Below are 14,615 nucleotides of genomic sequence, written 5' to 3' on the forward strand. Positions count from 1 at the left end.
ATGATGACACACCTATGTACACCAATATATATTGTACATACATATGTTTGCCTCTATGTGTTTGGATTGGATTGAATTTTGTGGGTCCCACACCTTCTTCTTGGTGTTCTTTTGCCATGACTAGTGAACCCCTTTGACATCGCGCTGCTAATTGCAGAAACGAGCAGAGCAGATCCCAAACAGAAATAGAAACAGAAACAGAAACAGAATTCCAAATTCGTGATATGCAAGAATTAAAAGTCATGGTATGCCGTGACATCAAGACAAAAAGAACACCCAGAATTAATAATATGATATGATGCTAATGGGTTTTTTATCGCGCCCCCCAAATTGTTCCGTAACAACATGCATTTACGAGTATTTTTACAGGAAGCTTCCGCTGTGTGGCTGACTACAAAGCTGTGTCCATAGCCTTCTCTTATCAGATCGCTACATACTCCCTTCACCAACCCGCCTGAGTCATCATCTCTGATTGCGAATCTTCAGCTTGGTCCGAGCCAATCTTCAAGTGTCGCTCGCCATTAAATTGACCTTAAAAACGGCTTTCCATTGGGATGGATGGTGTGTCAAATGGGTCTCCAGCTGGCTGCTACCACAGCTACCGATTAATGATGGTGGTTATGATGATGATGCTATCGCAAGTCATTGCTCACCCAATTTCAAAATATATTAACCCGCACACACATGTATGTATGTACGACTACGGTACATCGATAAATTGAAGGAAAAAATCGTAGAGTAAATCCGCTCTAAGACAATTCCACGTCTTGGCATTCAGTGTGTGGCTCAAATTTCACTAATAGCCAAACCTTCATACCTCCCTCCCTCCCTCACCAACTCCCCCCCACGCGGCACCCCGCTTGCGGATCAATCGAACGATCGATCGATCGAATTTGATTTTCGGCTGCCGCCGCACTGAAGGTCGAGCTCCCCATCGATTCGTCTTCAGCGCAACTCAAAGATGAATTACATTTACATTTCGTTATTGTAATTGCTTACGAATGTGACCAGCGATACCCAAAACACACGATGAATATTTGTACACATCATGATCGGGAAAGTGGGCTCTGCTGGAAAGGTCATTTTCGATTTGACATTGTCGGAATCAAATTCGGGGTTAGTCTGAACGGACTCGGGAACAGTTGTGTAGTCAAAAAATAAAACCAAAAAATAATATCGATTATTTGAAATCTCCCAAAAGTTTTAAATATATATTTTGCAATGAATCATTTTGAGGAGGGGACTAACCCCATGGATTACTGCGTTGAGGAACCGGAGTCTGGTGTTACCCAGGAGTCGGAAGACACAAGCGGCGAGGACTCGGAGCCACTCCGTGTGCGTGAGATGATTCAACTGTACAACTTTGCCACAGAACAGAACAAGGAGCTGAAGCACGTCAAGTCGATGTACTTGGCTTCTGGCAAGCCCCTGGCTCCCATCTTGGAGGACGGCGAGAGCTATTACAGCGTGACCGGCAGTCTGTCAGCGGATGAGCAAATCAAGGAGATGGAGATCGAGCCCAATAAAGAGTGAGTGTACCCCCAGTGTGTGACCGCACCTTCTATATCTTTGAAACCGACTTCGACAGGAACGATGATGTTGGTGCAACAACCTTTTGTATGACCACCAAAGAGGATCGCACATTTTTGCGTCAGTGCCTCCAGTGCAACAAGGAAAAGAAAAATTCAGTGCCCATTGGGTCCCTGGAGAAGAGCTACACCAGCAGCACTACCATTCGGCGCACAGAAAAGGGTTCGTATTCGTGACTTATACTCCTGGTTGAAGGTTGAAGGCTGAAGGATGCCCCAACGCAATATTTACAGGTATTCGCATTATCATTGACATCCTCTGCGAATCTGGTGACAATACCATCGACATGGTGGGAAGTCTCGTGCAGACAAAGATCCCATCAAGTCGCATTCTGACCGAATTCCAGAACGCCACACTAGGATTGGGCATCGAGATGAAGCCCAAGCCCAAACAGTACTAAACTAGCCCAAGAAAACCCAACAAAATTCGATGTTACATACGCACAACCAATTTTTGTGTGTATGTGTGCTATTTTCTTTCTTTCGTTTTGACAGAAAATGCAAACAAAAAGCCACACACAAAAACGAAACATCGAATGACTCCACTTCCTCCAGAGTCCGTCACGAAAACTGAAAACTGTAAATGAAAATGAAAATGGCAAAGAAAAACGCCTTGCGAATATGAAACCTAGAAACTCAATGAGGCAACACACGACAGGCGGCAAGGCAAGACGGACCTCAAGCCAGCCAAAGAAAACTACAACAACAACAACAAATGCAACACCAACAACAACAGCCTTTGCATCTGCACCGCAGCAGCATCCCTCGCCGCTTTTTCGACTCACGACAAAAGGGCTCTCGAGAGTAAATAAACGGCATGAATTGAAAATGGAAAATGGAAATCTTCGCTTCGCTTACAAAACCTAACCAACCAACCAACCAGCAACCCAACCGCCAGAAATCTGACTGAATGATGCCGCCAAAAGAGCCAGCGAATGAACGAATCTTAGATGAGGAAAATGCTTTCGCAACTTGCCGCCCAATCTGGCTTAGATCTCCGCCACTGCCATCACTGCCGCTACTCTCGATTGCTCTATTTAGCCTGCTTCTGCTTCTGGCCCAGCATCAAGTTTCAGCCTCAAGTAACAGCGGCAAACGTTCCAATAAATTAGACAAATAAACACCCATCAGTGGGTGAAGGGTTTCCCTAAACGATGGCATTGCAAATGCTAATAACGTGCAATGAAAACTGAAAATGAAAATGAAAACTGAAACTGAGAAGCTGTTAACTGTTAACTGAAAATGAGAATGAAAATTAAGCTGCAATGTTAACGCTTTGCTGACTGAGACACGGAGGCTTGCCCACTCGGCCCCAAGCCGATGACGATCTAACTTCGTTAGCTGCCAGAGAAGATGCTGCACAGTGGATGGAAAGACGACTTTAATTGTTTGTTATATTTTAAATAGTTGGTTTATTTAGTTACTGGAATAGGTAAGTCCCTAAACGGGATCACTCCCAAGGCAGATTCTACTAATCAAATCTTCTTTAGAATCCACAAAGAACATTTCTTGGAGGAAACCATCACAAAAATACGATTTTGACTTTCAACAGATCAAGAGTCGGAACAATTTCCACTTTAGCGATCTTCACCTGACGTCCCCTGCAATTCAACTCAATTTGATCCAATTTTAGAGACAACAATTCCACTGAAAATTCCTCATAAAGTCAACTTTGGGGTCTGGGCAAATCTTTAAATTGTTCCTAACCAAATCCAATCTAAACTAACTCAAAATTTGTAGCACATCTGAACTCAATTTAGCTTTTTTGGCCATAATCGAAAGCATTCTGAATATATTTCTTCACAAATTAACAGAATTTTCTCTCTTGCGTGTAGGCGGCCTAGCCATGCCATGCCATGCCATGCCACTGTCGCCCACTGTACTCGGGTGACGAAGCTCTGCTTGGCGCTTCTTTTGTGTTGTATCTGCTGGCTCTGTCTCAGCCTCTGTCTCAGCCTCTGCCTCTGTCTCTGCCTCTGACTGTTGCGGGCGGCCTAATGTGAATTTTAAACCAAGTTGGGTGCACTCGGAGGTATCAGTTCAAAGCGCGACTTCGTGCGACTCGGTTGTGTCGTTCCGCCAAAATCCCGCCATCCCCGAGATACAGAGATACTGAGATACTGAAAAGCATCTGCAGACGCGCGATATTTTGAAGTTGTGTCTGGGCAGGACTGTGTGTGAACTTGTGTGTGTTGATGGCATGCCAGAAGCGGAATATATTGTATAATTTATGCGAACCGATTTGGTTCCAGTGTGTGAGTGCTCTTGACTTTGTTTGGAGCACTGGAAGCGAGCTGCAACTGCAGCTAGATGCACCACTCGGCACTCCAATCGGCTGCTGTCTCTGACATTTGATCTTTGCAAAGATCACATCGTTTCGTACCTCGCACCGCCTCGAATCTCGCATTGCATTGCATCGGATGTGTGACCATATGGAATATACTTTAGCCACCTACCACCACCTACAGCGGCAATTAGTTTGTTCAGTTTAAGACTGCAACGGCGACACGGGCGAAGGTGAGCCATAAGCTGTGGATCAGCATTGATGCATCTTAATAACTTCCTCTGTGATCCCGCAATCCATGGGGGTTCTGAGAGGGCGCCGAAGACAGTCAGATAGATGCTTTGGAAAACAATTAGAAAAATGCCAGCGATGTCTGAGCCAATGCTTTTTGGCCTGGCCCTGCTGTAATCAACCTGTAATGCCAGCTAATTGGCATAATTGTTATAGTAGATGTTGTTTCTCTTCTGCTATTATTCGCTGGGAGTCTCTGAACATCTTTGAGTTAGATTCGCAATGCTCTTTCAGTGGAAATTACTGGCAAAAATGTCAAATAGGCTTCGCCTTGCTGGCCACAAGCACAAGGCAGCCAAAAATAACCCAGCAACCAGAAAAAAACAAAAATAAAACTTAAACCAGCATCACGAGCTCCAGAGGCAGAAAGCAGTAAATATTTCCCGCTGTCGTTGTCAAAAAGGTCAAGACAAGGAAAATCCACCAAAACTAGATGCCAGTCCAATAATGTTCAAGAGGCTCTGTGCTGAGGCCTGTTGCTTCTGCCTGCCACTGCTGCCCCTGCGGCGTCTGCTGTTGCCGCTGTTGTTGTTGCCACACGCACTTGACTGAAATGGCGGCTGGCCTGGCCGCAACTTGCCCCAAATGTTGTGGTTAGCATTGAGATAGATGATCTCGTTAGCCAATAATATGGCTGAGATTGCATGTGATTGTTGAACTTTTGGCTAGAGCTTCAATCTTTGGATATTAATATAAACTGGGGTACTTTGGATAAATCTACACAATAATCCTTGAGAGGGCTTCTTTCAAAAACAAAGCCAGTAGTCGGTACAGAGGTTACACTACTACCCTGAGAGGCCTTTGAGATCCCAGAATGGTAGTATCGTACATTACCTCACGGCGTCTATTTTTGCACCGAATCCTTTCCTTGAGCTCCTGTCGAAACCGTTCTGAAGATTTGTCTATTTGAACTGACATGTTTACGATCGCATAATTCAAGTTCAACCACTCAAACCGACAGTCATCTGCCATCATCTACAAGATTATCTCGAAGCAAGATTTGACAGATTTTTCTCTGATGCAGTCATACAGAGTTAGGCAGAGTTAAGAGCGTTAGCCAGCATCAGGAATATGTGTATGAGTATTGAGGAGAATGTTAGCAGAAAGACGTACTTGCTGGATGTACTATTGGATTAGTTTGGTAGCCCAAATTGGGTATCCGACATGATTAAGCAGTCATGTTGTAGTTGTAGACGCTACATATCTCTCGTAATACCCACCACAAACGGACGTGCTTGACCCCATCTGGATACACAAAGTATATAGTTTACAGCATCCGACGGACAGCTCAATTTGGGCTTATTTGGCTAGAATAAATAGCCATAAATAAGCCATTTACAATTCGGATGGGATGCTTTGTTGGCCACTGCGCCTGACAGTTTCATTGCTGTGTGGTGTGTGCGGCTCTGGTGGTGGAGAGTATCATCTACGGGTGTGGAGATGTGTGGAGTGGAGTGGCAAGGTTGTAAAATTGAATTGTAGGTGGAGGTCGAGACGTGGCGCAGGCCCAGAGGAGATGGAAGACTCCACCACAGTACTTACTGCGAATTCTACAGATATAACAACAGTTAAAGTTAATGTTTGATAAATTACAATTCATTACAAAACATCAAATCGACAATAAACAATATGAAAACGATGAAAATTGGTTTCCCCCGCACAACAAAACAACAAAACAACTTAACAGCATTAGGTATTTTCAATTGGAAAGAGAGATATTTTTTGGGAAAGTTACGACTAAAGTAAACAGAGTTTCTGTTACGCAAAGATTGGCAACAAAAGACTCATGTATGGCATTATTATAGGATGGATGGTCGGAAGGGAATGATGCGAGGCATTGTATAAGGCAATTAGCGCTTGCTTAGGGCCCTCCTGCACTTTCCCATCACTGGCACAATGTCTATTCAATAACTGCTTTATTAATGCCTTTTCAGTTGTAAGCCCTCCTCAAGCATATCACCCAACCGGAGCTCCGGAGAGAACGATCATCGAAATGTTCACGCAAGCGATCCCAAAGTATTCGCGGCTCTTGGCCCTGGCTTTGTTCTGCGCGACGCTATTTTTGGGCAGTGAGGTAAGTTTTGACATCTACCCTTAGCCTCGGGGGACTCGGTGGACTCAGGGCGCTACGCCCGATCGAGAGGGAATGTGAGAGATATGCCAGAGATAGCGATGGCGATAGCTTTGCCGATTGTGCACGTGAGACGAGCATTGAAATGCAAATTACGGAATTGTATAAATATTTAAATACTTCATATATATTTGCTGGCTGGAAAGGTGCTTATTAGCGCCTCGCCAGAGATTGCAGTAATTAATTGCTGAAACACTGTAAACACTGGTATGCTATGCCCGATGCTAATGAAGCTCGGACTAAGCATCTAAGTGAGCATTTAGGAGGGTACGAAATGTATTATAATAGTTACTGAAATTGAATACAATCACTTCCACTTGCACCCCACAACCATAAATCCATCTCGGGCCCCAAGATAACGGGTTATCATAATTCGAAACGTGACCCCGGCGCAGTGGTTCAGGGGCGTGACCAAAATGGGGATGCTATCGGAACATGTTTCCTGGGGTCACCCCTACAGAAGACAATGGAGGAGTTTTTCCAATACACATGCAAGTAGATTTGCACAGAGAAAGTCTCGCATTTTCAAGTCCCTTTTAGGAGAACTTTCCCTGCTAACTTGCTGAAAAACTGAACTCAAACAAACACAAACCAAACTTCATCTTGGGTTCGCCCCTGGGCGGCTGACTCCATCGCCATCTTGATCGTCTTAGCCATCTAGCATTGCTTCCCAAGACACTCTTTGAGCAACGGCGGAAAGTGTTGTAATTCTGCGCTCTTTACGCTTTGTTTCGTTTTTAATTTATTCTCGTGTGTGTCTCCGTGAGTGCATCCACTATTCACACACACAAAACTCACCCACTTCCACTTGGGCTCCCTGGCAAAGGTCTCCTCCGAGTATATTAAAAACAAAAGACTCGGATGACCAAGTGACCTTTTTTACCCTCCCCACCGAAACTCTGACACTTTTGCAGAAATGGAACAACCAACAACAGCGAGAAAAGTGTGTTGATTGTTTTCGCTATTTGCATACAAGAAATTAAAACCAAACTCGCGATGCGGATGGAATGGGTCTGAGCCGAACCCAAGCCGAACTGAACTGAAGTGTCTGGGCTTTGGGCTGTTTTGCCACGGACGAGTGGTTAACTAGGCGCAGAATGTGTGTCTTTGCTGTGGCCCATAAATATGCCTGCAAATGAAATTGAAGACCGTTTCAAATTATGGCAAATTACCCAAATAAGAAACACAAGCACAGCACACACCACACGCCACACAATAAACTTCGCGAAATTGAAAACTTTAGTTGGGCCTTGGATTGCACAATCTACAAAACCGAATCAAGCTCTTCTTCCTTAAGTGCTTTTCCATCTTATTTGGTTTGATTGCCATCCAGGCTGCCTTTTTGCAGTTCCAGTAATTTGATTATCACCGTGTCGTAGATACGACCTTATAAGGTGAAGTGAAGCTCAAGCCAAGACAAATTCAGCTTCAACTTTACAAGCTTCTAGTCGGATGCAATCACATGACCTTATGGGGTGAAGAAAAGAAGAAAAAGAAGCATTAAGCGAGTCTAATTGAGTTCAAATTAAGCTGCAAATAAATACCTTTCTAGGAGAATTGAATGGGTGGATGGGATGGCCAATCATTTATAATTGAGAAAACCCTAAGCTACCTCTTACTTTTCGACATTTTGACCAGGCTTACATAAGCATTCCCTTAAGGTGTCAAAGGTGTCAAAGATTTCATAGATTGCATCGAATGGAATGCTGGGAAAATGTATGTACTCTTATGGGTGTTTTTCATTTTTCACGGACCCTTGCGGAAGCTTCTTCTCACATCAGATGTTCGCACGTACTCCCAGACAGATCCGCTGGCAGATTTCGATAAGTCATTGGGCTATAATTTGCGACTACCGACGTGAAATTTTTTCTATATAATTAAACAAAACATAAAGAAACATTCACAACATCAACAGCTAGGCAAGTGCAGCAGCAAAAAGTAAAAAACCTAAAAATAAAGTTGACATTTCACACAGCGGCAGCAGGTCGTCTGTTGCAAGCAGCCGTGGCACCATGTGCCAACTTATGACATCACTTCAATTCATCACTTCTGGGCCCGGGCCATGGCAACCTAAGAGCAAAACTTACATGCATGCAGCACATAACGTACAACGTACATTTTGCAGCCTGCAGCTTGCAGCCGGCAGTCACACATGACGGGGCACGAGTACGCGCAGATGATATCGATCTCTCGCCATCATTTGTTTTTGGCCAGTCTAATAGTTTGGGGCCTGAGAAAGGCCCCCGTCAGGGCTTCCAGCCAATTATGCTTGCCAGCCCTTATCTTAAGTGAGACCCCTGGGGAGTATTCACAGCGGTTCCTTTTATTGTGATGCCTATTTCGCAAAACCTATACTTACAGATATTACCTACATATGTATGTTGAAGAAACAGGGCCGAAGTGGTTGGAATATTATCTGTCTGTCTATATAGTATCTATCTGTTAAACTGATGACCCATTTGGTTTTCTCCGTGTAGGCCCAAAATGCCTTTCAGACAACAAGTCCTGCCTCGCATCTCATGGAGAAGACTTCGTTTTCGTGCACAGGAAGACCAGCTGGCTACTACGCGGACGTGGAGACGGGCTGTCAAGTGTACCATATGTGCGATGGCCTGGGCCGTCAGTTCAGCTACACGTGCCCCAACACGACGCTCTTCCAGCAGCGCATGCTCATCTGCGATCACTGGTACATGGTCAACTGCTCCAAGGCGGAGAGCAACTATGCCGCCAATCTGCTAATTGGTTGGTGCTTTTACGATCTCCCTCCAAATGCCACAGGATAATCCCATTGAATACTTTGCATAGGTCAGCGCGACAAGCCCTTTGTGAACGATGAGGAAAATAGTCTGAGAACCCCAAGACCCGACCTCCTGGATCGTCCCTATGCTCCTGACTATTCGGGCGAGTCCTTTAGAAGTCAATACAAGGTGAGTTCATGCAGTCTCGAAGAAGGACATCTAAATAATTCGAATATATCGCCTTGACAGCAACTAACTCCCAACCAGAATCAAATACGTGACGAGTCCTTCAAGGGTGCCAATGTCGGATCTGCAAAATATGATCCACAAATTTCGACGCAGACCCGTTGGCGCATTCCTCCGCCCAGTCGTACCATCCAGCCGCCGGCCTACGAGCCGCAGATCGAGCTGCCAAGCAGCACAGCGAAGCCAAGGATCACCACGACCACCAGTCGAGCGACCACCAGTCGAGCCACCACCAGTCGAGCTACCACCAGGACGACAACAACGACTACAACTCGGAGACCTATCACTGTGAGCGTGTCCTCCAAACGAACAGAGGCACTGCACACCCGCAGGCCGACAGCCCTGGCAGTGGATCATGACATGGACGATCTGGGAACCAGTCACAGCACGCGGTACAATACCTCGGCGGACTTTAATTCGGTGGAGGGACCGCTCCGGGCCACAAAGAACACCAGCACGAAGCTGGTCAAGTTCGTAAAGCCGCCATCGAAGATCTACGAGCCGCCGTTCCTGTATCCCATTTACAACCAGGATGAAGAGACAAGACAACCAGCTCCAGCTGCCATCGGACCGGTGACCCTTCGCACCTCCACAGCAGCCCCATTCAGTCCGAGTGTCAGCCGGATACACATCAGCGAAACCAGCACCACTGCGCGTCCTCAAAGCCGGCCCACAACCTTGGCGGGCTTGCCCTTCTCCTTTGCCTCGCCACCCACGACGACGAGCACGGCAGCAGTTCCTCCACGGAACGAGAACCGAACTCCGGCCCCGGCACAGAGTTTCCGCCTGGTCACAACCACATCCGTGCCCAACATAGCACCGCCAGCACAGCAGAAGCTGCAGCTACCGTTCAATGATCTGTTACCACCATTTGTGGACTTTGTTCCCCATGACATAGCCACCACTCAGGGACCGCCCATCTATTACGAGTGGAAAGTGCCCTCCAATGGCTTGGAACCCCCCAAGCTTGATCCTCCAATCGGCGTAGATGGACGTGAGTACCCCGAGACCACTGGCGACTATGGGGTTGTCCAGGGTAGGGGTAACGCGGACATATTTAATACCAGGCTGAACGACATAGCCAGCCATCAGCAGAAACCGGCAGATCGTGTTCAGGTCCAGGTGCCGGTACAGCAATCGAGCACCAGCAGACGCTTACCCACCTCCAGGTCCATCAAAACCACGGAGAAGTATGATCAGGCACAGCGTCGCTCGGATGTGGTGGGAAGTTCCACGGATATAACAACGCTACGAAAGCAGCTGCTCATTCCGGAGTACGCCTTTCCCCTGGAAGCGATCGGGCGGACGGGCTATGGTCCTGGGGCCGGTATCGGAGCCAGTTCCAGCTCCAGTACCGGAGATGTGTACAATTCCTTTCAGTTAAAGATACCCGAGCATCGTAGCGGATTGGGCAGCAGTTCCAGCAAATGGTTCGGCGAAAATCCCAAGTGTCCGGAGTGCCATCCATCGTTCGTCCTGCCGGGCACCTGCGAGCCATGTCTGAGGAGATAGTCCAGCTCTACATAGGTTCCAATTTATCTATAAACTGCATTCCATTATCCGCATCTGCATCTGCCCCTAGGTCCTAGTATTAGCCCTTGCTGCCCCAGAGCCAGAGAGAAGCATCTTTCACGCATTTAAATGTTAAAGTTATTGTATATCAGCAATAAAGACAATGATTATTGTTCGATTATTAAAGTTAAGCTAATTATGTTGTGAATCATGTATTTTGGATATATGCATTTATGTACATATGTAGATATGTACATACATATGGCCCCTTTTCGTATTTCAGAAGTTTTCAAATAAGTAAAGAAAAACAAAGCAGCAGGCAGGCTAGGGATCAGACAAAAATGTTATGAGCTGTCTGCCTAAATGGATTTTCAAAATTATTTATTTCCGTGTGCTTCGGGTGTACCCAAACATGGGTGAGAGGTCAAGCAAAAGCGGATACCTTGGTAGTGTAACGATTCCGCCGATAGGAAAACTGGGCGACCAGGATAACTATTGGACTTGGCGCATACTAATACGATCTTATCTGGAGGCTCTAGGACTATGGGCGGGAAACTTCCCGAGGGAGGTAAAAAATGCAAATTGGTTCAATGCGTTGCCGACACGTTGCAATAAATATTTGTACTTGTTCCAGGGCCCCCAAGCCAAGTTCATTTTGCTGAGCACAGTTGAAATTTGGATATTGAAAAGAGAATATGAACATTTCAATTGTAAACAAATTTATCAAGATCTCGAGAAACGGTTTAGTGTACCTCGACCAAAATCTGCCACAACTCTGTAACCATTTAGGAACTCGACAGAATATAATAGACTGATTTTCGATTATTTAAATGGTATTTCTTAGTATTTGGTGCTTAGTATGTTTAGTCTATACGTATGTGTAGTTGCATTTAGCAAATTTGATGTGCGCGCTTCGCAACATGGTATTTTTAAAAAAGTTGCTCAACATTTATAAAGTTGTGCCACTAACCATACAGTATACTGTATATACTGTATATACCATATACTGTATGGTTAGTGGTTGTGCTTCATTGGTACATTTTTGAATTCAAATGCTAATTTAATTTAAGTTAACCAATCTTGTCGGAAATTGATTTAGTAACTGGATAAAAATATGTGAGCAGGGTTGAGGGTTCTATCCAGCTGGTAATATTCGAAGGAATATAAAAATAATTCGTCAGTACATTATATTTTGAAAATGAGACGGTATATTTCGGTATATTTTTGTGGGTCTGACCGTATATCTTATCGGCTATTCGCTTCTCTTCTATTTTTTTGCACAAACCACTTTTATTTTCAACGTTATATAGAAATCCAATGAAAGCAAGTGTTAAAATTAAGCAAGTTAAGTAGAAAACTGATTCATCAATCGTATAAAACTATGTGAGAAAAGCTTAGAGATCTATAGAGCTGGGAATATTCGACGGAAGAAAGAATAACCAGGAATTAGTCGTCATAACCGGTTGACAACAATGATTACCGGCAACATTCATTGTCATACCCTAGGGAAAAGGATGTTATAGAACTGAGAAAATGTTTGTCATCCAAGGCTCCATCCAAGGTATCAGGATGGAGATTAATATATACAAGATACTAATAATATACATGTATATGTCTAAATCATATCAATTTGAGAAAAGTTCTTTATAAATTTTATATAAAATTAACGAAATAGGGTATAAAAATGCCTATACACGCATCATGTCTTCAAATACCAGCAACAGTGCGACTGTTTTTTTGTTGAACTATTTTGTTTAAGCCTTGTTTTAGCCAAAATACAATAAAAACAAGGACTTAGAATAAGCCAGTTAAGCAGAAGAATTACTCATGAATCGTATAAAATTATGTGGTCATGGCTAAATGTGCTATATAGCTGAGAATATTCCACGGAAGATCAAAAACGAGGAATATGTAAAATAGAACTTGCATTCGTCAGTATATTTTCGGTATATTTCTGTGGGTCAGACCGTATATCTTATCGCTAAATGACAACAATGCTGGCAAAATAAAAATAAAGCAACCCGCTTGAAAAAACTCAACAATTAAAATATATTCGGATTTCATATAACTAATATTTACACGTGCACGCCTTTGCGGAGCGAGATCTTTGAGCTAGAACCAGTGCTTTACGTTCATCTATAGCGACCAAAATGACACGTAAGTAGCATTGAGGCTTGTGATTTGTCCCTTCCACATTTATACTTAAATAAAGAAGTATAACCAGAAGACCGACGAAGATACATCTAGCGAAGGTTCAGGTGTGCTACAAGATATATCCTTAAGCATCTGGCTACACCAACTAGTGTAGGCTCTATTCTTCTTCCACATAAGTGGGTGTAAAATCGATGGCTGGTTTTAGGACATGCGACAGCGACCACGAAGCGTGGGCGCTTCTAACCTCTTTGCCACCGCGATTAGATCATTTAGCACGCGCGACTAAATACGGCTTAAGTTATTAACCGATCGTTTATTTTCACAGGGGGAAACCAAAGAGACCTAGCGCGCCAGAAGAACCAGAAGAAACTGTCGGACCAGACCAAGGGAAAACGTACCGATAATCTAACTGTGGAGCAGCGCAAGGCTAGGTCAGTATCGAGTAAAGTAAAGTACTACGAGCATTATGATGATCATAACTATTCTAGGGATGCTGAGATGATGCGTGAGAAGCAAAAGAAGAAGGAAGATGCTGCAGCAGCTGGGACCAGTAAATAGAGACCGGCCAATCGACCATCAGGTAGACAGATGCAGGCGTGGGTTAAACACAAAATTGTTAGCGGATAGTCAGTCGTTGTATCCCAGGATCTAGGACCGTCAGCGCCATTGTACATGAGTAACATAATGAGAATTTAATAAATTTCAACGCTACAACTATGCAGCTAGTGCTAAACCAAGCAATAGCTAAGCAATTCCCTGGTCACGCAACACAAACGGTCTCAATGGATTTCGATTTCAATACCGCCCTGGTTTTCGTTCTCTCTCCTTTTTGCAGTCCGGCTGAACCATAATTAAGGAAATTGATTATTTTTCAACATACCTGATCAAATTATTTACTGTAATGTATTTAATATATAAATTTTCAAAATAAAACATAGTATGCAGCCAAAAAGCGTTGAACTAAACAATCTCAAAGTCTAGCTATTTAATATGTATTGTGTTTGACGAAAATTTATATATACAGGCAGGCTCCGTTGTTCACTTACTTTTGCGGATTACGTTTTCAGCCAAAACGTTTCCTCTTAAGGTGTTCTTGTTGTTTCCCTGGTCAATTTTTCCGAGCCAAATTTGAGGTTGGGCTAAAATAAAATTATTTATAAAGAAAGCAAAAGTTAAATTACCCTGATACAGGTGTCAATATATGTTAATGCATCAATAAGTCATCTGTTTTTTTCCTTTTGCAATTAAGGTTCGTTTCGTTGTATAAAAAGCAGTTTACTTTCAGTCGGGCCAAAGAGGTCCTGCAAGCTATTGTGTAGTCATTGACCCAATTTATTTGTATCCATTGCCTTAACAAACATCCTCCACCCCACTCAAATCTGACACGAAATTTGCATACAATAGAAGACAGATAGAAGTTCCAGCAAACAGCAAACAAAGGGAACGAAACCAGCTTAGTTGGGGCATGATTTGATAAATATGAAAGTAGCTGCATGGCCCACAAAACTCTCGCCAAGCAGTCGATCGTTGAACGGGCCCAACTGCCAATAAGTTGAATGCCAGCATTTACCATTTTAAGGCAAAATGTCCAAAAACTTGGCGACTAACACTAACGGCAGTGGCTAAGCAAGTAACCAAAAATGGCAGCAGGAGACATGGCGTGATGGCAT

The 14,615-nt window shown here is 44.1% G+C and overlaps 4 protein-coding genes across 4 annotated transcripts; all 4 read left to right on the plus strand.

Annotated features, from left to right (window-relative positions):
• Nucleotides 1–1,103: 1,103 nt before the first annotated feature.
• LOC4802556 (uncharacterized) lies at nucleotides 1,104–3,400 on the plus strand. Its single transcript, XM_001359417.3, has 4 exons — nucleotides 1,104–1,529; nucleotides 1,589–1,752; nucleotides 1,824–3,021; nucleotides 3,080–3,400. Exons 1-3 carry the CDS (start codon nucleotides 1,222–1,224, stop codon nucleotides 1,988–1,990), a joined length of 639 nt encoding a protein of 212 aa, XP_001359454.3. The 5' UTR covers nucleotides 1,104–1,221; the 3' UTR covers nucleotides 1,991–3,021; nucleotides 3,080–3,400.
• A 191-nt stretch (nucleotides 3,401–3,591) lies between these two features.
• On the plus strand, nucleotides 3,592–10,979 carry js (jiangshi). Its single transcript, XM_001359418.4, has 5 exons — nucleotides 3,592–4,106; nucleotides 6,099–6,238; nucleotides 8,773–9,037; nucleotides 9,101–9,222; nucleotides 9,283–10,979. The coding sequence occupies exons 2-5, from the start codon at nucleotides 6,158–6,160 to the stop codon at nucleotides 10,789–10,791; spliced, it is 1,977 nt and encodes a 658-aa protein (XP_001359455.3). The 5' UTR covers nucleotides 3,592–4,106; nucleotides 6,099–6,157; the 3' UTR covers nucleotides 10,792–10,979.
• A 119-nt stretch (nucleotides 10,980–11,098) lies between these two features.
• LOC13036506 (uncharacterized) lies at nucleotides 11,099–11,622 on the plus strand. Its single transcript, XM_003736713.3, has 2 exons — nucleotides 11,099–11,359; nucleotides 11,426–11,622. The coding sequence occupies exons 1-2, from the start codon at nucleotides 11,138–11,140 to the stop codon at nucleotides 11,570–11,572; spliced, it is 369 nt and encodes a 122-aa protein (XP_003736761.2). The 5' UTR covers nucleotides 11,099–11,137; the 3' UTR covers nucleotides 11,573–11,622.
• A 1,126-nt stretch (nucleotides 11,623–12,748) lies between these two features.
• LOC6897650 (putative SERF-like protein) lies at nucleotides 12,749–13,910 on the plus strand. The gene is made up of 3 exons (XM_002137755.4): nucleotides 12,749–12,948; nucleotides 13,271–13,376; nucleotides 13,434–13,910. Exons 1-3 carry the CDS (start codon nucleotides 12,942–12,944, stop codon nucleotides 13,501–13,503), a joined length of 183 nt encoding a protein of 60 aa, XP_002137791.1. The 5' UTR covers nucleotides 12,749–12,941; the 3' UTR covers nucleotides 13,504–13,910.
• Nucleotides 13,911–14,615: the final 705 nt, after the last annotated feature.

The sequence above is a fragment of the Drosophila pseudoobscura genome, chromosome 2 (genome assembly GCF_009870125.1).
Source record: "Drosophila pseudoobscura strain MV-25-SWS-2005 chromosome 2, UCI_Dpse_MV25, whole genome shotgun sequence".
Lineage (NCBI taxonomy): Eukaryota > Metazoa > Arthropoda > Insecta > Diptera > Drosophilidae > Drosophila > Drosophila pseudoobscura.

Excerpts from the sequence above, each read along its gene's own strand:
- js (XM_001359418.4), top strand. The coding sequence starts at position 6,158 with ATGTTCACGCAAGCGATCCCAAAGTATTCGCGGCTCTTGGCCCTGGCT. Across the intron at positions 6,239-8,772 it reads CGCTATTTTTGGGCAGTGAG|GCCCAAAATGCCTTTCAGAC; the intron begins GTAAGTTTTGAC and ends TTCTCCGTGTAG. Across the intron at positions 9,038-9,100 it reads TGCCGCCAATCTGCTAATTG|GTCAGCGCGACAAGCCCTTT; the intron begins GTTGGTGCTTTT and ends TACTTTGCATAG.
- LOC6897650 (XM_002137755.4), top strand. Across the intron at positions 13,377-13,433 it reads GTGGAGCAGCGCAAGGCTAG|GGATGCTGAGATGATGCGTG; the intron begins GTCAGTATCGAG and ends TAACTATTCTAG.
- LOC13036506 (XM_003736713.3), top strand. The coding sequence starts at position 11,138 with ATGAGCTGTCTGCCTAAATGGATTTTCAAAATTATTTATTTCCGTGTG. Across the intron at positions 11,360-11,425 it reads CGGGAAACTTCCCGAGGGAG|GGCCCCCAAGCCAAGTTCAT; the intron begins GTAAAAAATGCA and ends TACTTGTTCCAG.
- LOC4802556 (XM_001359417.3), top strand. The coding sequence starts at position 1,222 with ATGAATCATTTTGAGGAGGGGACTAACCCCATGGATTACTGCGTTGAG. Across the intron at positions 1,530-1,588 it reads GAGATCGAGCCCAATAAAGA|GAACGATGATGTTGGTGCAA; the intron begins GTGAGTGTACCC and ends CGACTTCGACAG. Across the intron at positions 1,753-1,823 it reads CATTCGGCGCACAGAAAAGG|GTATTCGCATTATCATTGAC; the intron begins GTTCGTATTCGT and ends CAATATTTACAG.